The 22817-nt window shown below is 49.6% G+C and overlaps 1 protein-coding gene across 3 annotated transcripts in view; it reads right to left on the minus strand.

Moving 5' to 3' along the window:
• MYO18B (myosin XVIIIB) overlaps positions 1-22817 on the minus strand; it is a 258994-nt gene that overhangs the window by 57437 nt on the left and 178740 nt on the right. For all 3 annotated transcript variants that reach the window (XM_086682197.1, XM_086682198.1, XM_086682199.1), the window contains 5 exons: positions 21500-21613; positions 20095-20211; positions 17442-17525; positions 16223-16360; positions 13311-13496 (listed from right to left, as the gene is read on the minus strand). In XM_086682197.1, coding sequence (XP_086538323.1) covers positions 13311-13496; positions 16223-16360; positions 17442-17525; positions 20095-20211; positions 21500-21613 — 639 coding nt within the window. The remainder of the gene's footprint in view (positions 1-13310; positions 13497-16222; positions 16361-17441; positions 17526-20094; positions 20212-21499; positions 21614-22817) is intronic.

The raw sequence follows: 22817 nt of genomic DNA on the forward strand, positions 1-22817 counted from the left end.
ATGATGATGATGATGATGATGGTGGTGAGCATGATGATGACGGTGGTGGTGGAGGTGATGAGGATCATGATGGTAATTAATGGTAATGATGGTGGCAGTGGTGATGTTGATGACGATGGGGGGATGGTATTAGTGGTAATGATGATGAGGTGATGGTGGGATGGAAAATGACAGTGAAGACGATGATGATTATGATGAAAATGATGGTGATGATGGTAACAGTGATGACGATTGCTATGGTCTGAATGTTTGTGTCCCCCCACCCCAAATTTTTATGATGAAATCCTAACCCCCCAAGGTGAAGGTATTAGCAGGTGGGGCTTCAGGAGGTGATTAGGTCATGAGGGTGGAACCCTCATGAATGGAGTTAGTGCTTTAATGAAAGAGGCTCCAGGGGGCTCCCTAGCCCCTTCCGCCATGTGAGGACACAACAAGAAGGTGCCAGCTACAAACTAGGAAGAGGGCCAGTACTAAAACACGACCATGCTGATGCCTTGGTCTTGAACTTCCCAGCCTCCAGCACCGTCATCAGTAAATTTCTGTTGGCGAAACATCACCTAGTCTGTACTATTTTGTGATAGTAGGCCAAACGGACGAAGACAATGTTCATGATGATGATAGGTAAGTTTGCTTTGCACCAGCTACCATGACATGTTCTCATTAAATCTTCCCCACAATGTTGTGAGGGAATTGCAGCGATTATCCCCATTTTATAAGATGACAGAGACACAGAGAAGGTGAGTGTCGTGGCCAAAGTCACACAGGAGGGAAGTGAGGGAACAAAGATTTGCACCAAGGTCTCCTTACTTCCCTATCTTGCCCTTCTGTCAAGCTCTTTCTTCACTCAACGTGCATTTTTTTTTTCATGCCTTGTATGCACCCAGCAATGTTCTAGGGCAAAGGTAAGCACATTTTTTTTTTCTTGTAAAGGGCCAGATAATAAATATTTTAGATATCATGGACTAAGTGGTCCCTGTCACAGTCACCTCTGCCATTGCAGTTTGAAAGCAGCCATAGAATATACATAAATAGTTGTGACTATGTTCTAATAAAACTTTATTTACAAAAACAAACAAAAACACACAAAGGACAGGCCAGATTTGGCCCACGGACTGCAGTTTGCTGACCTCAGGTCTAGGTGATGGGATATCAAGCTGTGTTTTGTGGGTGTTGCCTCAGGGGCCAGGGGAAAAATGGGTGAAGCCTGATGGAGGGCTCTGCTTTGATTTCCCATAAATGTGCATTAGCTATGGATTTAAAAGTGGGGGGTGGCTGCTTAAAAAAGACAACACGGTCCTCTCTGGATAACTCCTGGCTCTCTCTCAGGTGAGAGAAGCAAGAGGGTACCTCCCATCTCCCCAGAGATAAGGTGACACATCTGGAATCCACATCTGGAATCTGGGGTCGGTATAGAATCCACCTGGAATGCAGTGGAGAAAGGCAGGTAACTACAGGGGTTTTGTCGCCTGCAAAGGTAGGTATTTCTTCAGCACTGCAGCTGCTTAACAAGAGGTGGGCTTTCCACCGGTCTGAGGCTGGAGAAGGCATCAGATGGGACGGAGGAGCCTACACAGCTTCAGGTTTGAGATTCTGTGACTCTGCACAGAGGTCTTGGGGTGTAGGGACGGGCTCCTTCCAAGAGGAGGCTGCCACCGTGACCTGTGGGCTGTTTGAGACACACTCAAAGCCCACAGCTCCATGATCGCCCAATTCTAGCCTCACATACCATCCCAGCAACAAGGGCCTTAGAGGTGATCCAATCCATTTTACAGAGAGGGAGAAAATGAGTCCCACTCAGGGAGAGGCATGCCCCAGGTCCCACAGCCAGCACGAGGCAGAAGCGGGGCTCCAATCCAGGCCCCCTGGCTTCCAGGCAGGCTCCTCCCATTACAGAAGCCACTCCCTCACAAAGACGCGAAGGAGAATCAGGCTACCCCCTTCTGGCCTCCCTTCCCCTTTCTTTGATCTGTCCTACTTATGGGACCTCCCAGCTCCAGGAGTAACAGAAAAGAAGTAAAACAGGAGGGAAGTCAAGTGAAAGACAAGAGAATAAGCAGAGAAGAGAAAACATAAAAGGAACCTGGGCAGAGCAGAGGAAAGCCAGCCAGGGTCAAGATACACAGACATAGCCTCTGCAGTGGACATCTGAGGGCTTCTCCTCTCTGGAATCCATTCCCAGGCCTTCTGGGTTTGCTTGGGGGAGGACTTCTTCCCCTACTCTCCATCTACGTGGTTAGGATAGGGCTGACTCCACCCCCGGATTCGGGCCTGGGCACGTCTCCCAGAACTCTCCGGCCAGAGACTGTGCCCTTTTGGCACTGGTGCTCGCTTTAGGGACATGCATGAAATTCAAACCAGGCCAGTCAGAGTCAGTGAGATTCCATTTTTGGTCCTCCATCTAAGTTGTTGGGTGCAAAGCACTGTGTCTTATCACGGAGGTTGATTTGCTGATCAGTTTTTCAGCCTGTTTGTTGCCGCTTGGGAAGGAAAAGCCTACCTGAGAATGGGGATGGAAGGAAGGGTTCATTCAGCCCCTGGTATCCTGGTGAATATTTAAAAGCTGGCTCAATGGGGTTGGGAGAAGCCGAGGTTTGGAGCATTTGCCTATTTCCACGGTATAAATTCTCCTTCAACGGCTAACGTCAACCTACCAACCTGATACCCTTGAACACACGGTTAGGAAAGGATGTTCACAATTTGCTCTGGTCCCAACACAGTGCCTTCAGCCTGTCAGTATCTTTTGTGTCCCTGCATTCCACTGGACCTGAAATCAGAGGTCACTAGACTTTTCCATTAGATGAACCGACGCATTCCCTTTTGCTTAAGCCAATTTGAATTTTGTCTGCCACTTACAACCAAAAGGGCCGTAATTTAGACCAGTTCGCTCACCCTTTCCTGTTACATTACACTGGCAGTTCCAAACCAGCCAATTCTCCCAGTAAAAACCATTTTCTTTCCCACTTCTTGGTCTGAGGTCTCCTGACTTCTCATTGTTTAAGCTCAGCCAAAATAAAAACGGGCACCAGAAAGAGATGAATTACCCTTCCAACTAAGTCACAGTTTGGGAACGAATTCAGAACATCGAGTCTGATTTGGGGCCCCCTAGACTTCCCTGGGACCACTATCTTCTGGAGATGTCTAATCGTGCCAATGATGGTGCTTTCGATCATGAAGATTAACCTTCCCGAGCCTCTCTGACATGCAATTAAGGGAAGCATAATCGCATCTAAACAATTTGAATTGGATCTATTTGAATAATTTAATGTACACCTGCAACATTCAATCAATATCTGCTCCCCCCTTGCCTTTTTAAAATAATTAACTTTGTAGAGTTAAGTTACTCTAATTTCCAGCAAGTCTGAAGTGACAAAAGTTCAATTGGTGAAGTCTCGGGGGACAAGATTAGTATCTGCTCTTCTGTTCACCATCTCAAGACTCCATGCATTATTTGTAATTGGTATTAGCGACTTTAAATTCTGATTAATTACAGGAGAGCCTGTTCTCGATGCAGAAACAAAGCCACAAGTCGGGGAATAATAGACCCAATTATTCCCAGGTTGGCTCTCCGTAATAGATTTTATTATCAAGATAGCTCATCTCAGAGGCAGACGCAAAGAAACCCATTTCATCAGACGATACCACCTCTTGAATGGAGACAAACACATTCACGGTTTGGGATAGAGGCAGGTTGGAAGAATTCCGTCCCAGAAACGAGTCTGGGGCTGTGGGCATGGGGTCCCCTGTCCCCTTTAGGACCAAGTTTCTTTTGTAGAGAAACCTTTGTGGGGAGACAGGAGCCTGCGGTGCCCGGAAGGGGGTAGTGATATAAATATCCACATTTTCCCCTGTCAGCTCACTGAGAATGCAGGAGGCCAGAATGGGTGGGGAGTGAAGCAGTGTGAACAGTGAGTTTATAAACGTGTTGGGTCATTTTGGATCACTCTGAGATAACGGGGCTGTAATTAGGAAAGCTCTCTCCCCATCAGGAGAACCATAAAAGGTATTATTTATACCCTGCTCATGGCCCCAAATGCCCTCCATATGGAATGCCTTTTTAAATACTTCAGTTCCCAGCCAAAATAATTCATCTTTATGCTCTGAAGTTCATAGCCATTTGCGGGAGGAAAACATAGAGAGGTGTGTGTGTGTGTGTGTGTGTGTGTGTGTGTGTGTGTGAGTGTGTGTGTGAGTGAGTGTGTGTGTTTCTTAAACGAAACCCTTAACTCTGGGTGTGGTGAATGCCTCCGGGCAAAGTGGTGGGAAGGGGCTGCATTCTCAACACAGGCTGGAAACATGAGTCCTTGGGTGACCAAGAAAAAAACAGACGAGAAAAAACGAGAACAAATGTGAAAACCAAGGCCCTCACCAGGTGTGGCCAGGTTCTCAGAAGACAGGAGGAAGTGGACAAGAGGGACAGTAGGAGGGGCGGACGTGACAGGCAGAGGTAGGACATGGCGTGAACTGCTTGCTCTAGTCTTTCTGAGCAGATGGGATCGATCGTACCTATTTGACACATGAGGCCAAAGAAGTCCTTCTTCTGATGGTGAAGTCCTACTTCTGATGGTGAAGCAGTTCCACTTTAAAAACAAAAAAAGTGAATGTGGGGCACCTGGGTGGCTCAGTTGGCTAAGCATCCGATTCTTGATTTTGGCTCAGGTCATGATCTCATGGTTCATGGGATCAAGCCCCGCATTAGGCTCTGCACTGATAATGCGGAACCTGCTTGGGATTCTCTGTCTCCCTCTCTCTCTCTCTCTCTCTCTCTCTGCCTTTCCCCTGCTCTCTCTCTCTCTCTCAAAATAAATACATAAAAATTTTAAAAAATTGCCAGCGAATGATAAGATTTGATTTAAGAACCTAGGACCCCAAACCTACAAATCCTCCTAACCCTGGCAACCCCACCCCAAGGAGACTCCAAGACCCTGGCAACGGCTCCTATCAGCTTGCAAAGCTTATCGCTAAATGTTCAAGCACTTTGCAGGCCAGTTGTCAAACACAACTGCCATTAAAACACAATGAGTGTAAACTTACAATCAAATAAATCATGAAGAACAAAAAAAAAAGGAACAGAGCCTCAAAATGCATTGCTTCCTAATAATTGCAGCAACATTTTACTCTCGGCCAATGATTTTGAAGTGTCTCATCTCTAGCCTGTGTGTAGAGCGGCTCCCCATTTCTGCGTAGAGTGACGTCATATTGTTGGCTTGAAGTCAGCTCTAGGGGGAGATTTGAAAACACTACCAGGATTCACCTGCTCTGGAGAGCTGGTTGTTAACGCGCTTACTAGCACATGACGGCTCCAAGCTTTTCTCCGGCCAGTGCCTTCCCAGATCCACATTCATCGCAACCTGCCGCTCACATCAGTGGGAACTCTTCTCCTAACAGGGGGTAGGGAAACCCCCCAGTTCAGAAGGGAGACAAGACCCTCACGGCTAGCCCATAATCTGTCTTAGGCCTCACATTCTTTCCCCTCCGCCACCCCAAAGGTGGAAAATATACCCCCAAGTCACACCAAATAAATAATTCATGGGCCATATATAATTGATGCTGGATTTAACAAAAGGAGAGCCGTAAGTGGTTGCCCATTAACTATTAATGATTTTGCCCGGGCGGCTGACAAGCCAGGCTCAGTGAGGAGATCACACCCATGCTCCCATGTTTTATTTAAACATTATTAAAAGTACACAGTCTACGGCAATATCTTTCATTCCACCCAGAATTGGGTTGTGCTGTGAAGTTGCCACTGGGGCCAGGAAAAGTTGGGATTGGGTTTTCCTGGACTCCCTCCTGTCTTTTTCCTCCGAGGGTAGGGAGTTAAGCTGCTTCCTCCTCCTGCCCTGAATTCCTCTCCTTCTCCAGTGTGTTTGTGACCTTGGGTACATCACATCACACCCCTAAACCTGTTTGATCAGTGGGATCAATGAGTGGGGAGTTCATGAGCATTGCCTTCAGAGTAATTGTAAGGGTAATGTGAGGGCAGTGATCTTAGTTGGGGGCGCTTCTGTTCCCAAGGGCACATTTGGCAATGTCTGGAGATATTTCTGATTGTGACGACTTGGGGTGGGGGGATGCCACTGGCCTCTAGTGGATAGAGGCTGGGGAAGCACCTAAATATCCTACGAGGCACAAGAAAGTGCCCCCAAGAGACAATTATCCAATCCCAAAAGTCAATGAAGCCTAGATGACAGAATCAAAACCAATATGACTTTTTATACCTCAGGGTTTTTTTTAAATTTTTTTAACATTTATTTATTATTGAGAGACAGAGAGAGACAGAGCATGAGCATGGGAGAGGCAGAGAGAGAAGGAGACACAGAATCTGGAGGAGGCTCCAGGCTCTGAGCTGTCAGCACAGAGCCCGATGCGGGGCTCCAATTCACAAATCCAGCCAGATCATGACCTGAGCTGAAGTCAGACGCTCAACTGACTGAGCCACCCAGGTGCCCCTCAGGTTTTTGTTTTTGTTTTTGTTTTTGTTTTTAACAAATGTACTCGAATGAGTAAATACAATGTGTCTAAAACTTATTGAGTAGGAGACCGGGTTTGAGTTGGTCAGACCTGGGTTCAAATTCTGATTCTGTCATTGCTGGGAAGGTGACTTTGGACAAGGTGCTTCAGCTCTTTGGCTCTTGTTCCTTTACTAGTAAAATAGGGATATTTTGCTCAAAAGGGGAGGTTTAAATGAGAGAACTCGTGTAAGTGCTTAGCCCTGTGCCCAGCGTGCAGTGAGTGATGAACAATCAATAGCTCCCACCAACATCACGACCATCAACCATCATGGGCATGGGATGGGAGGGAGAGTCAGCAGATTTATGATAAAGTTTAAGTAGATGGAGAATCAGAGTCAGGGGAGGGGTAGGAGAAGAAAGGAGAAGGAAAACAGTGTGACATCTGCTAAGACCGTACCGTGTGCTATCACTGGGCCCTTTTACATAAATCATCTCATTTAAGCCTCACTGCCACCCAATGAGATTGGCTGCATCATATCTCCCTTCCCCATTTTACAGATGGGGAAACTGAGGTCCTGTAATGTTAACCTAGCTGCCCAAGCTCTCTGACTCCAATCCGGTTCTCTTTCCCACCTTGCAGCAAGCTGAAGGGTGTCTCCCCAAAACTCATATCCACTGGGAACCTCAGAGTGTGACCTCTTTGGAAACACATCTTTGTAGATGTACTTAGTCAAGACGAGGTCATATGGGATTAGGGTGGGTCTTAAATCCAATGACTAGTGTTCTTTTTTTTTGGAGTGTATTTAATTATTTGGAGAGGAATAGAGAGAGAGAGAGAGAGAGAGAGAGAATATGAGCAGGGGAGGAGCAGAGGGAAAGAGACAGAATCTCAGGCAGGCTTTGTGATGTCAGTGCACAGAGTTTGGTGCAGGGTTTGATCCCACGACAGTACGATCATGACCTGAGCTGAAATCAAGTGTTGGCTGCTTAACTGACCGAGCCACCCAGATGTCCCCCAACGGACTAGTGTTCTTATAAGAAGAGGAGAGGACATGGAGGGAGAGAGGAGAAGAAGGTCATGTGAACACAGAGGCAGAGGTTAATGTCATGTTGCCATGGCCAAAGAACACCCAGAGCTGCCAGAAATTGTAAGAGGAAGAAAGGATTCTCCCCTAACGCCTTCAGGGGGACTGAGACCCTGCCAACACCTTGATTTTAGACTCTGGCCTCCAGAATGGTGAGATCATAAATTTCCACTGTTTTGAGACAACGGGTTTTGGGTAATTCGTTACAGAAGCTCTAAGAAGCTATTACACATTCACACGAGTTAAAGCAATTATTTGAGGGAATGAGAAAGAGAGAGAGACGTAATGTGTCTGCCCTAGGCAGGTGGCCGACAGGTAGGAGCTGAAGAAGAGTGAGGGCAGCTGTAGAGGAGAGCAGGTTCAGGGTGGGAGGAAGGGATTTTGTGGCTGGCACTCAGGTCAAGAAACAACGTTGGGTTGTCGGGGACGTTGGGTCCTTTCATGCCGGAGTAGAACATTCGAGGTGCTAAGAGGCAGATGACCAAAGGCAGAAGGATCTACAGAGGCTCTGGCAAGGAGCTGGGATGTGGTCCTGAAGCGAGTGGAGAGCCGTGGAAGATTTCTCAGCAAGAAGAGCAACCCAGTAAGACGTGTCCCTTCTGGAAAGATCTTCTGCAGGGATGCGTGAGGGTGGAGGGAAAGTGGGGAGACAAGTTGGAAGGTAACTGTGGAGCCCCAGACCAGAGGGAATGGGGCTTAAATAAAGACAGAGGAAGCAAGGACAGGACTGGGAAGGATGGATGTTTTTGTAAATAGCCAAGTAAATTAAAACAGCAGGCCTGGCCGCTAAACTGTGTGAGCCAGAGAGACAGACGGGCCACTGGGATTTCTAGCGTGGGTCACTGGGGAAAGTAAGCAGAAGTCCAACCTATGTTTTTCCAGACCTGGGGAACTTTTGAAAAAGACCGTTGACTCAGGGGAAGGTTCAGGGTAGGAGTCAGGCCAAGGTGCTAGGGGGTAAGCCCAACAGGTGCGGCCTCCAAAACAGAAGCACGTGCTGCAAAGCAGGCAGAGAGCAGGGCTCCCTGTCATCAGGAGCCTTTCCAGCTGCCCTTGACCTCCCTTGATAACCCTGTCCTGGGGCTGAGGTGGTTTCCCCTGGGCTCTGTAACTATTGAAAAACAGCAGGACATAAATCCGCGGATGAGCTGTCTCATCGCTCCCATGACAAAGGGACTTGAATGATTTGGAGCCAGAATATTCTTTTTCTCCATAATGGCTCCTGGAGTCGCCAGGAATAGTACATTTACTAAAATTAATGGCAAAACCTCATTTTTCTTTTTTCCGGGAAGAGAAGTTCCATCGGCGGGGTAATTGATCCTGATCTGGACGTGCCGGTGTGCCAGCCAGGGGTGTAAATCATTCACGCGAAACAACTCACAGCCCTTTAAACCAACACCAACAGTGACAAATGGAGCAGGCTGGGACAGGCGGAAGGGAACACGAAAGGGAGATCCATCAACATCCTTCCCACTTCTCCCCAGGGCCCAGAAGGTGGGATCTTTTGGGGGGTGTCCCCCAGCAGAGCAGGATTTTTCAGCAAGATTGGGCTGAAAGGGCAGGGTTGTGTCACACCCATCCTACCTCTATCACTCCCAACTCTGCAGCCCTGGACAAAGCTCCTCACATGTGTGCCCCTCCACCTTCTCCACCTGCTGGACTTCACATGTACATGAAAAAAAAACATGTCTGCAAAGGGTCTAAGCACGGAATGTCCAGTGAATGAATGAATGCACGCATGCTTGGTCTGGGGAGTTAGAAAAATTCATCCTAGGGCGCCTGGGTGGCTCAGTCGATTGAGTGTCTGACTTCGGCTCAGGTCACGATCTCATGGTTCGTGAGTTTGAGCCCCCCCCATCGGGCTCTGCGCTGACAGCTCGGGGCCTGGAGCCTGTTTCAGACTCTGTGTCTCCCTCTCTCTCTGCCCCTCCCCTGCTCTCTCTCTCTCTCAAAAATAAAAATAAACATTAAAATTTTTTTTCAAAAAGTTAAAAAAATAAAAAAGAAAATTCATTCTATCTCTCCCAGGGAGATTTGAACTTAAAACATGGAAAGCGAAAGGAGCAATGCTTTACTCAAAGGAATGGCTGGCAGTGACAGTGGCCATGGTGTCAGCTGGCCTTCTAAGAATCCCCCCAAACCCCAGTGCACAGACACCTTGCTTTGCCTGTAAAAGCTCTGAGGGCCCATCACAGAGGGATACATGAAATACATGAATAACGGCCTTTGCGATTTCTCTCTAGTCCGTGTGAGCTCCTTACGGGCAAAAGTGTGCCTTGTGCCCTACGGCCCATGCGAAAAACTAAGCGTACCTCTTGCATGAAGGAAAGAACCGGAACCGTGACTGCCTTGCAAGCTTTTGGTGAAGTTGGTTAGGCAACACATGACGTGGAGCAGCCGTCCCCTCGTCTCACAGGGAGGGGACGGAGGAAGGCACGCGCATGAACCTGGAGAGGTGAGGTCACAGCCAAGAAGCCTGGGGACGCACCAGGACACCACACTGATGGGGCGGGGTTAATTGGGGTGCTTAGCATCAGGGCCCCCCCCCCCCGAGATGCATTTGGTCGGCACTGTGAGTGTCTACAAAGCAGAGGCTTTCCGATTCTCCCAGCTCCCCACCGAGGCCCACCCCCCGTGCCACGCCCACAGTTGGTGCCACGCCCACAGTTGGTGCCACGCCCACAGTTGGTGCTGGATAGACAGATGTTGGTGAATAAATGGTAACAAGAAATTACGACATCCTCTCCTCGCCCAGTGGAAATATCCCAGGGCCCACAGGCAAGGAGTGTATTTGAAGGCAAGTAGGTTAGTGAGTTTGGGACGTCCACTGTTAGGAAGCGTCTGCCAGCCTGACACCGTCCTTTGAGCCTTGCTAATCCACAGAGTCACGAAAGAAACAAGCTGTGCCGGGTCACGGTAAGAACACACCGGCTAAGCAGGAACACGCCCTCCTTTCCCGGGGTGGGTTGAAGGGTGGCCCCGGAAAGCCGGAAAGCCTCCTAGAACCCGGCAATGTGACCTTATTTGGAAAAAGTCTCTTCGTAGATATAATTAAGGTAAGGATCTCAAGATAAAATCCACCTAGATTTAGGGATGAGCCCTAAAGCCAATTGCAGGTGTCCTTAGAAGAAAAAAGGCAGAAGAATATTTGAGACACACATCCACGGAGAAGGCAAATACTGGAGAGATGTGGCCACAAGCCCAGGAATGCCTGGAGCCACGAGAATTTGGAAGGACAGAGAAGAATTCTCCTCCACAACCTTCAGTGGGAGTGTTGGTTCTCCTAATACTTTCATTTCAGGCCTTTGACTTTCGGGATGGTGCTAGAATAAACTCCTGTTGTTTGAAGCCACTGAGCTTTTGGTACTTTGCTAAGGCAGCCCCAGAAAATACACTGCCCAACCACAGACACACCGAAACAAAGAGCAGAATTCAGTCTTGGTAAATTTATGTAGCATCTTGCAATCGGAAAGCGGAGAACCATACAGGTCTCATTTCGGCAAACACACAAGCTTTGTGTTTTACAGTTTTTTGTTTGTTTGTTTTTATTTTGGTTCCTATATGGGGGGGGGGGTGGGGAGTGCACTATAATCTTTTCAGCATTTCAGGGCCTTTAAAGATCTTAAGCTGGGGTGCCTGGGTGGATCAGCCGGTTAAGCATCCAAATTCGGCTCAGGTCACGATCTCGCGGTTCATGGGTTCAAGCCCCGCGTTGGGCTCTGTGCCGACAGCTCAGAGCCTGGAGCCTGCTTCGGATTCTGTGTCTCCCTCTGTCTCTGCCCCTTCCCTGCTCTCACTCTCTCTGTGTCTCCTGTTCTCCCTCTCACTCCTTTCCCTCCTTCTCTTCTCACTTTCTTGTCTCTATCTTGTCCCTGGAAATGGGGATAGAGACAGGAAAGTGAGAACAGAAGGAGGGAAAGGAGTGAGAGGGAGAACAGGAGAGCAGAGAGAAGGGGAAGACAGCCACTATCTGCTCTGGCTGGCACGCCTGGGGGTCTGGCCGGTTAAAGAAGACATCAGACGGGCGCCTGGGTGGTCCAGTCGGTTAAGCGGCCGACTTCAGCCAGCTCACGATCTCGCGGTCCGTGAGTTCGAGCCCCGCGTCAGGCTCTGGGCTGATGGCTCGGAGCCTGGAGCCTGTTTCCGATTCTGTGTCTCCCTCTGTCTCTGCCCCTCCCCCGTTCAAGCTCTGTCTCTCTCTGTCCCCCCAAAAAATAAATAAACGTTAAAAAAAATTTTTTTTTTTAAAAAAGAAGACATCAGAGAAGATGGGCTGGGATGTTCTCTCGCCTCCAGCCAGACACGGCAGGTGGGGAACTCAGCTGCATGAGAAACAGGGCTGGTGAATGAGGAAGTCATTCTGTCAACGGGAGGAAAGAGCCTTTCTCTCTCCCTGGCCACGGGAGGCGGGGAAACTGCCAGTTATGGGGCTTGGGGTTTGTCTGGGAACCTGGGTCTCTGTGCGGAGCCTCACCTCCCCCCACACAACAGCCTGCCTGATGGCTCGTCAAGGGCAAAGCTTATGAGAGTGACACCAGCCGTGGCAGGCAGTGGCCCGAGAAATATACTCGCTGCAGGCGGACAAGTGGGCGAGACCTGTCACAACACCAGAATGGACGGGGCGGGAAGAGATAAAGACCGTGATTTAGGGACCTTCTGGCCAAGCCTTGGCAGGTGGTGGGTTGTCTCAGTGAAGGCTCTATGGTGGCAGGCAAAGGGGGTGCCAGATGTCTCCCGGGTCACAGAAGCAGAAACCTGGAGTTCTAGGGACATCAGACCTCGTGGGGAAAAGGAGAAGCCAGCTCTCTGAGATGCTCTGTGATCCATGCAGGGAACCATTCTTAGAAAAATACAGTGCATGATGGGAGAAACCTTCCCGTGGGGCAAGATACAAATTCGTACCTTTTTCCCCCTTTTATCTCCCTATGAAATTTAGTAAAATGCCAAACTCTACATTTTATTTATTTTTATTTTTTTATTATTTTACTTTCTTCCTTTTTTTTTTTTTTTTTTTTTTTTTTTTGTCAGGATAGGAGACAAATTTTTAAATCACACCAGGGAGCAGAGCACGGTTTAGTCAATAAGAACACAGACTACAGAGTTGGACAAGCCTGGGTTCGAACTCTTACTAGCGTGTGTGTAGCCTTGGGCAAGTGTATGTACCACTCTGAGCCTCCATTTGGCGTGCTACTGTCCCCTGCCTCAGTTTCCCCAGCTGCTAAGTGGAGATAAGAATAGTACCTACCTGGAAGTACTTTTATCTTTGCTGTTGCTGTTATTAGCCCAGAAACAGCTCTGACAGTTCTTAGATGTGACATTAGACTAGTTATCTCACCCCTTTGGAGCCTCAGTTTCCTCATCTGTAAAATGGGGATAATAATTCTGACTTCACAGGGCTGTTATGAGGATTTTACGATATGGGTGTTAAGACGCCATGCAAGCTGGGCATTTAGTCAATGTTGATTCCTTCCTCTTCCCACGAGGCTTTCCTGCCTTTGGAGTGGAACGCGCGAAGCAGGAAAAGAAAGACTGGAATCTGACGTGTGTGTACACGTGCTGGGCGGCCCATCCAGCAGCAGTGAATGCCATTGGCCCACTTGGGGCCGCACCCAGGCTCTGCAGCCAATAGCAGCGTGGATCCTCCGCCCGGCCCCTTCCGGTGTCTCCCCGCTTCCCAAAGGCCCAGACCTGCCCCAGGGGGCTCCGAGTCAGCAGGCAGCGGGCACGCCTGCGCCCGAAACCCTCCATCGCAGGAGAGCCAGCGTTGGGCACTCACCAGCTCCATGCACCTGCGGCTGGCCTCCGCTTCCCGCTGCACCAGCTCTTCCATGTCCGCCTTCAGCTCCTCCAGGCGCCGCTGGTAATACTGGCTGCTCTCCCGCTGCTGGGACTCAGACTTGGCCGCCTGCGTGAGCTCCTCGCCCATCTTGATCAGGCTGTCCCGAAGCCGGATCACCAGGACCTGGAGGCAGGCGGTGTGGAGAGCACACATGCACCGTGGAGTTAGAGGCCAGGCGCCCGAGACAGGGGGCTCCGGCAAGAGAAATCCTTTGCTGAGTCTCCCTGCCCTTGTATAAGGTAATCAGGACGACAATCCCGAGCTCTGATACCGAAACAAAGAATTTATTTTAAAAACCTAGCAAACGAGGGGCGCCTGGGTGGCTCAGCTGGTTGAGTGACCGACTCTTGATTTTCGGCTCGGGTCATGGGATTCTCTTTCTCCCTCTCCTGCTTGTGCTCTCTCTCTCTCAAAATAAATAAATAAACTTAAAAAAAAACCTAGCAAATGATAATTGCTATTCAGAGAGGCAGCCTAGCATACAGCTGAGCACCCTGGCTTTGAATATGCCCTAGGTTCAATCCCCCAACTGCCTCTTCCTGGCTGTGTGACCTTAGGCAGGTTATTTAACCTCTCTAAGAGACAGAGATGATGACAGTATTTATGTCCTAGGGATCATGTCAGACTTGAAAACGTTTAAGTTCTGCAGAAGGCTTAGTTCAGTGCCTGGCACATAGAACATTCTAGATAAGAGTTGGGGATTATTTAAAATTTTTTTTAATGTTTATTTATTTTTGAAGGAGAGAGAGACAGAGTGTGAGTGGGGGAGGGGCAGAAAGAGAGGGAGACACAGAATCCAAAGCGGGTTCCAGGCTCCGAGCTGTCAGCACAGAGCCCGACACGGGGCTCGAACTCACGGACCGCGAGATAACGACCTGAGCCGAAGTCGGAAGCTCAACCGACTGAGCCACCCAGGCGCCCCAAAAGTTGGGAATTATTACTATTTACAGCAGCCCCCATCATTTTACGAAGATGTGCCGTGGGGAGAACACTACGCTGGGAAATCAAAACCCCTTCCCCAGTATGGATTTTGGTCTCGCAATTTGTAAAGTGAGGAGGTTTTGGTCAGATAAGGTCCTTTGAGCCTCAGCTCTAATGTTTTATGGCATTTTTCCCTTTCCAGGGGGAAAAGCCAAGAGGACACAATGAAAAAATAGAGAGAAGAGAGCTGTGGGCATCACCAGTGCTACAGAAAACAAACCCAAGTGCTGTTTTGCAGAATTCATTAGTTGGCCAACATGCCTGCAGCCAATCGATTCTGATGGGCAAATACTCTAGTGTTGACCTAAAAGGGAGCCCACATGAATATTTCAGGTCCTTGAGCAAGACGCTGAGCCCCGAAAAGCGTTACAATTCAATTGCCCTTCGCCTTTCAAATGGAGTTTGGTAACAATTCAAAGGGTGGGGGGGGGGGGTGTTAAAAGGAAGAAGAATAGTTCTCAAAAGGTGTCCCCGAGGCCTGGAATTCTACTAAATTCAAGTCACAACAGCAGAGGGGAAAGGGAATTTGGATATGGAATCTGCCACATAAAGGGTTTTTTAAAATCATAATTTTATTTTATTTTCTGCTATCGCTTGACTATGCTAGATTCAAGCAAACGGATATAGCCTGACATTATATAAACTTAAAGTGTAGTAGATCAAAGTTCCATGGTGATCTGCAGAGACAATTATGCCTCGAGGGATCCCTTGAGCAGCTCCGAGAAGCTCTGAGGGTCAAGGCAAGGAAGGATCTTTCTCCATTCTTCATGTATCGCACACAGCCTTCTTAGAGACAAAGTGCCCAATGGGGGATTGGAAGAATGGCTCAAAGTGAGGAACGCAGCCTCAGCCTCGCATTTCTAGATGGACCATCGTCCGGTGGCTAAGCCAGCTGACTACGGAGAAATTACAGCCTGGGACCAGGGGAGAGTGATGATCCCCGGTCCATCTACTCCTGTCACCGACACTAAACGGCTTTATCTTGAACAGGTCCCTCGACCTCTCTGCCGACACCTTGTAGTTCATTCGGTGAGGCCTATCCTACCTTCCCTACGGGGCTGTGGCGAACATCCAGGGGAGTGGCTAATGACAAACAACTTTGACAGTGGTGACGTCCATGTCGCTGGCCTGCAGAGCTAAATGTGAATGTTGTCACTGAATCTCACCCCAGCCCATCCACGTCTTGCCTGCCCTGCTCAAGGTCCAGCATCAATGTCACCTCGTCCTGGAGGCCTCCCTGATTCCTCAGCTTGAAAAGACCTCCTTGCCCCCCAAACCTCACAGCCCTCTGTCCATATTATGGGTATTTATGTACCTATTTTTCTCACATCTCCTCCAAAACTCCACGTTTCTGAAAAGCAGAATCTGCTTTGTACATCTGTCTTTCATGTGCCTAAAACAGAGCCTGGTATACGCTAGGTGCAAAATAAATTTCTGCTCAAAGTGAGTGTTGGGTGCATGAGTGCATGAGTGGTCAGATGGGGACAGGCAGAACGGGACCAATGGATAAAAACACGGACAGAGGGGTCAAGGTCTGAAGAAAGGGAAAGAACAGAGGGAGAGAAGAAAGCATGGAGAAAGGAAGGAAGAAAAGACATAAGGAGGGTGACGGATGGAATGATGGCATATGGACGTGGATGGAGATACATAGAGGTGGGTAGGCTGGATGGATAGTTATCTGTGGGACCGTGTGGTTGAAGGAAGGCAGAAAGGAGGGAATGGGGGAAGCAACACGGATGAGAGATGGGTGAGGAATGTGTATCCAGAGAAAGGCATGAGTGGATGGAGGGACGGTCAGAGGACGGACGGAGCTTACACGAAAGCCCCACGGCTCTAGGCACGAGCAATATTTACATGTCCACGCATACCTCAAATCTCTTAATCTGCACTTTCTGGAACTCCGTCTTGTTCTCCAGGTCACAGATGACTGCCTCCTGCCTGCTGACAATGGCTCGATCCACGGTGGACTGTTCCAGGTACTCGATGCGCATCTGGGCCACCTGCAGCTGGGAACGAGCCCAAAAGATCCATTGGCCACCTGCTGGCCCTGAGTCCCAGAATGGAGACATATGCCGGACTCAGCCCCAGGCCCATTGCCACGGCCTCCTTCCTGGCTCTGGTGATACATGTTAAAGACACAAGTGCCAACTGCTGATCCCCTCATGCCAGACCCTGCTCCTGCGTCTCAGATGCTGGAGGTGATGTTTCCTGTGTCTTCCACGTCCAACACAAGACTCAGTCACTGCTTTGCTTACCTCCTTTCCCTGCTCTGCTAAGGGGGAAAAGCCAGCATGTGAGCCGCGAGCTTCGTCACCCAAGGACGCAACCAAAAGTGGGCTTGGGAGCCAAGCATATATACCAGACTTCAAAGCCAGGCTCTGCCACTCTCCAGCCTGGGCAGCACTGCACCTGGGCAGGCCGGGTCCCTTCCATGAGCTCATTCTTTCTTTCTTTTTCTTTTTTCTTTTTTTCCTTTCTTTCTTTCTTTCCTTTTTTTTGTCTGAGGATTGAAGGCGATTAGCGCCTGGTATATGATTAATACCCAACAGATGCCTACTGCTGCTATTATTTTTGTGGTATTTGGTATTACTCATCCCCATGGACATTTGCTTGAGGTTCTGTCATTTCGACAGAAACTCTAAGCAGGCACAGGCGACAGACCTTAGAAGCGCTTTGAGAATCCCATGGATGATAGCAGCCCTAGCTAATGAGTGAAATTCAGGGGCGTTTGGAGGAAATATGGCTTCAAAGGAAGATTTCACAAAGGACAATGGTCCTGTCTTGCACAGACCATCCCTTTCCCCTTGGAACCATTTCTCAGAGGGGGAAACTCTTGCACTGAATGGCTGATGAGTTTCACTGCACAGGGCGTCTTTGGATGCCACACTGGCATGAGCAAAAGTCAGCGTGTGTGTGTGTGCGTGTGTGTGTGTCTGCTGGGATCGTTCTCAACTCCTTTGGTGCACAACCAAAGTTGAGTGAATGGATGAATGAATGAGTGAGTGACAGTTTCCGGGATCCAAACTGGGAGGTCCCAGAGGGAACCCTTCCTTTCGTCTCCGCACTGTGGCGGCTCTGAACACATACTTGTTCTTGAAGTTTCTGTTTCTCCTTCTTGGCTTCCTCCAGCTGCAGCTGTAGGTCTTGGATCTGCCCAATGTCAGTAGCAGACTGGTGAGACAAAAAAAAAAAAAGTCACCTTGAGGCTTTGCAGGGAAACTACTGCTGGAAATCCCTTCTCCCCACCCCCAGATGTCTAAGACTCTCAGAACCTGTGACACAATGGCTCGTTCCAGAAAGTTACTGCTCACATCCTTCCGACATTGTTCGTCTCAATGTCCGCTGAGTCACTCCCGTTATATAAGCCGATGGCTTTGGTCAACTGCTGGCATGCTGTTCTATACCCTTGAGAGCCCAGACAGAAATGGGCTGGCCACAGCTGGCCACAGAGGGCCAGATACTGAGGGAAGAGAACTCTTGCGTGTCAAGTGACTGGGATTCTAGACTTGGCCTTGCCCTCTCTGCACCTCAGTATCCCCATCTATAAAATGGGCTGATAGTCTCTGCTTAGCTCCTCCACGCAGGGTTTGTTCAGAGATTAAATGCGGTGGAGACTATAAAGATCTTTAAAAAAAAAAAGTAGAACCAAACTGTTAAGCATGATTATCTCCAAAGAGAGGGATTCCAGGGGGAAGGCAGACCCCTCACTTTCTATTTCCTGCATGTTATGTATTATGTAAGTTATTTATAATGCGCATAGGAGTACACTGCTTTTGTAACTGATCAAATGAAGAAATTTCCCTTCTGACCCCAAATAGGTGTGATTCACAAAGGTAGAAGATGGCATAGGCTATTTTGGTGATGGCTGTTTTAATGTTGGTGAAATGTATCAGTGGTTATTTTTGTTACCGTTATTCCTTGTTTAGCAGAAATTCCCACGGATCCCATCTTGGTAAGATGCACCTGAAGCCTGGTAGGCACTGTACCACGGGTCCCCTCTGGGGCACAATGTGGGGATGATGCTCATTACTCCTGGAGGGGCTGTCTTCCCCGTTATGCAGATCAGAAATCTGCCAGGGATGCCCTCACTCATCTGTCAGCTCCACCCCCAAGCCTCTGCCGTGCCCCAGCCTGCCACTATGCCTCCTGATTGCCTCCTGGGTCCATCCCTCGCCCATGTCCACTCTGCCTCCCCAGTACAAGCCAGCCACAGTCTTCGTTCATTCACCGGCTGTTTACTGGGTGCCCGATTCCACACCGGGCACTCTTTCTAGACTCTGGGATCCAGCGTAGGACAAGACAAGTGCGTCCAGGGGTGGCATCCTGGCTGATCCTCTCTCTCCTGCTCATGCCCCTGAAAAAACTTGCCAATGATTCCCATCACACAGAGAGTAAAATCCAAACTCATCTCGGCCCCCAAGCCCCTGCTCTGCTGGCCTTGCCAAACTCATCTTGCACCACACTCCCCTCGCTGGCCTCCTGCCAGGCTCTCAAATGCACCGTCCCAGCCCTTTGCATGTGCTGTTCCTTCTGCCTGGAACATTTCCTGCACCCTCACTATCCCATTCAAGCTCACTGACTCCTGTTTCTCATTTGGATCTCCATCTGAGGGCCACCTCCTCAGGGAAGGCTTCCCTGACCTCTGACCTCAGTCAGGAGTCCCAGAACCATGCTCATTTCCTCTCCGGACTGTCAGCTCAGTTTGCAAACATTCCCTCTGTTCTGGGTGATTATGTGAGAACGTCTGCCCAGCTCATGAAACTGGGAGCCACGTGCACACAGAAATGGGATGTGCTTTTGCCCAACATGGCATCCATGGCGTTTGACATGGTACCTAACACGTGATGGGGGCCCAGTAAATATTAGATAAATGAACGGATATCTCAATAGATGTATGGAGTGGTAGATGAATAGATGGAAGGGTGAATGGATAGGTAGATGGGTGATGAATGGGTAAGTGGGTGGAGGGAGGGATGGATGGATGGATGGATAGAGGGACAGGTGAGTGGCTGGGTGGGTGCGTGGACAGATGGGCGGGTAGATGGGTGGATGGGTAGATGGGTGGATAAAATGAGGATAGGTGGATGGGTGATGAATGGGTAAGTGGGTGGAGAGATGGATGGATGGATGGATGGATGGATGGACGGACGGATGGGTGGATGATGGATGGATGGATGGATGGATGGGTGGATGAATAGATGGAGGGAGGGAAGGATGGAGGGATGGATAGGTGAGTGGCTGGATGGATGGGTGGATGGATGGATGGATTGATGGATGGATGGGTGGATGGATGGATGGATGGAGGGAGGGAGGGAGGGATGGAGGGATGGATAGGTGAGTAGCTGGATGGATGGGTAAATAGCTGGGTGGATGCTAGACGGGTGGATAAAAATTGGGGATAAGTGGATGAGTGGACCAATGAGCAGAAGAATGGTGGATGGATGAATATTTTGATGGATATATAAAAAGGGCATGCGGGTGGGTGAAAGTGTAGATAGGTGTATAAATAAATCAAAACTTTTCTTGGTGGAGATGTCTTCCAATAATGCATGCCCATCTGAGGGTGACATCCTCCTCTATCAGGACCCCACAAAATTTCACAATCCCTATTTATCCTTGTGGCATTTACCCCTCCAAGGTCCTCAGACCAGAGAGGAGGGGCCCAACCACATCCCCCTGGCAATATCTCCCGCCTCCCCGGCCCAAGGCCACCAAGCCTCCCTCCACTTTCCGTCGCTACCTGAGCAATGAGGTCCTTGTGCTTCTGCATGAGGTCGTTCAGGTCGTCCTGGTCCTCATCGAGGCGCTTCAGCAGGTCAGCCCTCTCAAACTGCAGCCGGCATAGCTGCTCATCCACCTGGCGGGAGGCAAGACAGTGGTGGTGTGGAGGTAGAAGGGTGGGTGGGAGGACGACAGCAGGGGCCCGATGAGGAGCAAAGTGCGGGGGCTCGCCTGTGCGTGCATCAGAGGAGTGACCGTCTACCTGAGAGGCTGGCCGTGGGGGTGTCAGTGACAGCTCTGGGTGTGTGTGCGTGCATGTGCATGTGTAACAGGGCAGCGTGTGTCTATGTGGACGGACGTGTGTCCATGTAAGCCCACACGGGATTACATGTTATGTCCATTTTAAATGCGCCTGGGACACAGTGTGAGTGCAAACCCCTGTAATCTCCGCGAGAACCGGGACTTTGTTCTGTTCACAGAGACATCCCCAGCACTCGGCCTGCATACAGCAGGTGCTCTGTAAATAGATAATTGGGCGGATGGATAAAATTAGATGCATATTTTACCTATGAGGGCATTTATTTTGTGTGCGTGTCCGGCGATTTTGTAGGTGAGTGTGTACATTCGTGTGTGTGTGTGTGTGTGTGTGTGTGTGTGTGTGTGAATGTTTGTGGTAAGTTCCCCTTAAAGGGTCCAACAGGGATCTGGAGACAAGCTTTTGCCTATGAATCTGTGGCTATACCTAAACTTCGGAATTTTAGATGCGGAGTAAAAATTTAAGTCAACCTTGTACACCCAGACAGGGCACTTAGAAATGCACACCCAATTTTCACCCATATATTAGATTCATAATATGTGTTCATTTCCCCCATTCAGTGGTGAGCACATAGTAGGTTCCTAATAGATGGCTGGGTACCTTAGAGGAGTGAGCCTAAGAGGGCCCATGAGGGATGCCCTTGTCTCCACGTGTAAGAATGCATATGCAGTAACCCAAATGTAATGCCCAAGTCCCCTGTTATGATGGTGAGCACACAGTAGGGCTACAACAGGTGCCTGGGACCACTCACGTGGTGAGCACACTATGGGCACACCACAGACAGTTTTGTTCCCAGCCAGGGTACTGAGCAAACAGTAGGCTCACAATGAATGCATCCCCACAGTGCTGAGCACACAGTCGGTCTACAACAAGTTTCCTTGACTACCTTTGGGGAGATGAACACATAGTTGATCCTCACATATGCCCTTATAGCTTTATAGTGCTCAGCTCATAATAGGATGCCTGCTCTCTCAGAGTGTTGACCCGGCAAGTCTGCAGTAAGTGCCCTCGGCCCCTCTGGTAGTGCTGAGTACACAGTGGTCCCATGCTAGTTCCCAGAGCCCTATGCTGGCCCCAGGTCCCCGCGACTCTAGGAAGGGGCAGGTACCAGGCTCTTATTCCGGGTCATGTTCTCCAGCTCGCTGTGCATACTCTCCAGGTCCGCAGTCAGCGCCTTCTGGGTCTTCAAAGCATCCTCACACTTGGCTTCACTCTGCTCCAGCTGCACCAGGCAGGGGAATGAGAAGGGAAGGGGAGGGGAGGGGAAGGGAAGGGAACGGAGGAGAAGGGAGGGGAGGGGAGGGGAGGGGAGGGGAGGGGAGGGAAGGGAAGGGAAGGGAAGGGAAGGGAAGGGAAGGGAAAAGCCTCATGATGCCGCCTCCTTGAATGTCCTTCCCCTCCAGCCCAGCCCAGCCCCTCCCAAGTGGCGGAATAATTTACAGACGATCTTCTCCTCCCGTCTGTCTTCACAGCTATTCATCAACCCACAATGAGGGGAGGAGAACGTGTTTGCATCTGAGATGGCCAGGCTCTGAGATACTCAAAATTGAACAGGCACTGTCCCATGAAATCAGGCTAGCCCGCTTCAGTGCCAGTAGCTGGTCCCCAGCTCTGCTCAACAAATATTTGCTGACACCCACTTAGTGCAGGCAGAGAGCAGTCAGCCTGGGCCCTTCCCACCCGCTGTGGGGAAGACAGGCAGGGACAGCCTCCCTGAGGAGCACAGGAAGAAAGCCATGGAGACACTGGGAACACAGGATGAAACCGGGGAAGGCCTTCTGGAGGAGGTGCTCAAAAGTCAGTGGGAACTTGCCAAGTAGATGTTTCTTAACCAGGTTTCAGAATTGTAAACCCCCTCTAAATGGTATGCAACATATTTGCCATGTAAGCATTTTTCCTGGGTTCTTGAAGGTTAAGAGTCACTGACCTAAACAAAGTTTCTCTTTCTCACCCTTTTCTGTCTCATCTGATGTTCACCCACCGGCACGCAGTAGGCCTCTTATCTTAGCAAAGTGGGGCCATCAAAATAGGTACAACTATCTCCCATGGCCCCAGAAGACAGACTTTCCCTGTTGGAGAAAACCACATCCGGGCACAAACCCTAAGTCCATTCTGCACGTGTCAGTTTCCCCTTGATTTCCGAACCCTAGAATCTCTGAGCAGAAAACACCCTTAGAGATCGCCCGAGGAAAACACTCAGGGCTCAGAGAGGGACAGTGCCTTGCCTGAGGTCACACAGCTGCGAGGAGTGAAGACGCCACTCGATATTGTCCAGACTCGCAGATTTTCTCACTGCCAAGCCACGGTCCCTCCAAAACAGTTAATAATATTAAGGTGCGTGCTCACAAGACAGAACAAAAAAGCAAGCTGGAGTCCTCGTGAAATGACATGCATACGATCTCTGATCCCCGAGGCCACTGAGTAGG

Source organism: Puma concolor, chromosome D3, assembly GCF_028749965.1.
Source record: "Puma concolor isolate L17-30 chromosome D3, mPumCon1.1.hap2, whole genome shotgun sequence".
Lineage (NCBI taxonomy): Eukaryota > Metazoa > Chordata > Mammalia > Carnivora > Felidae > Puma > Puma concolor.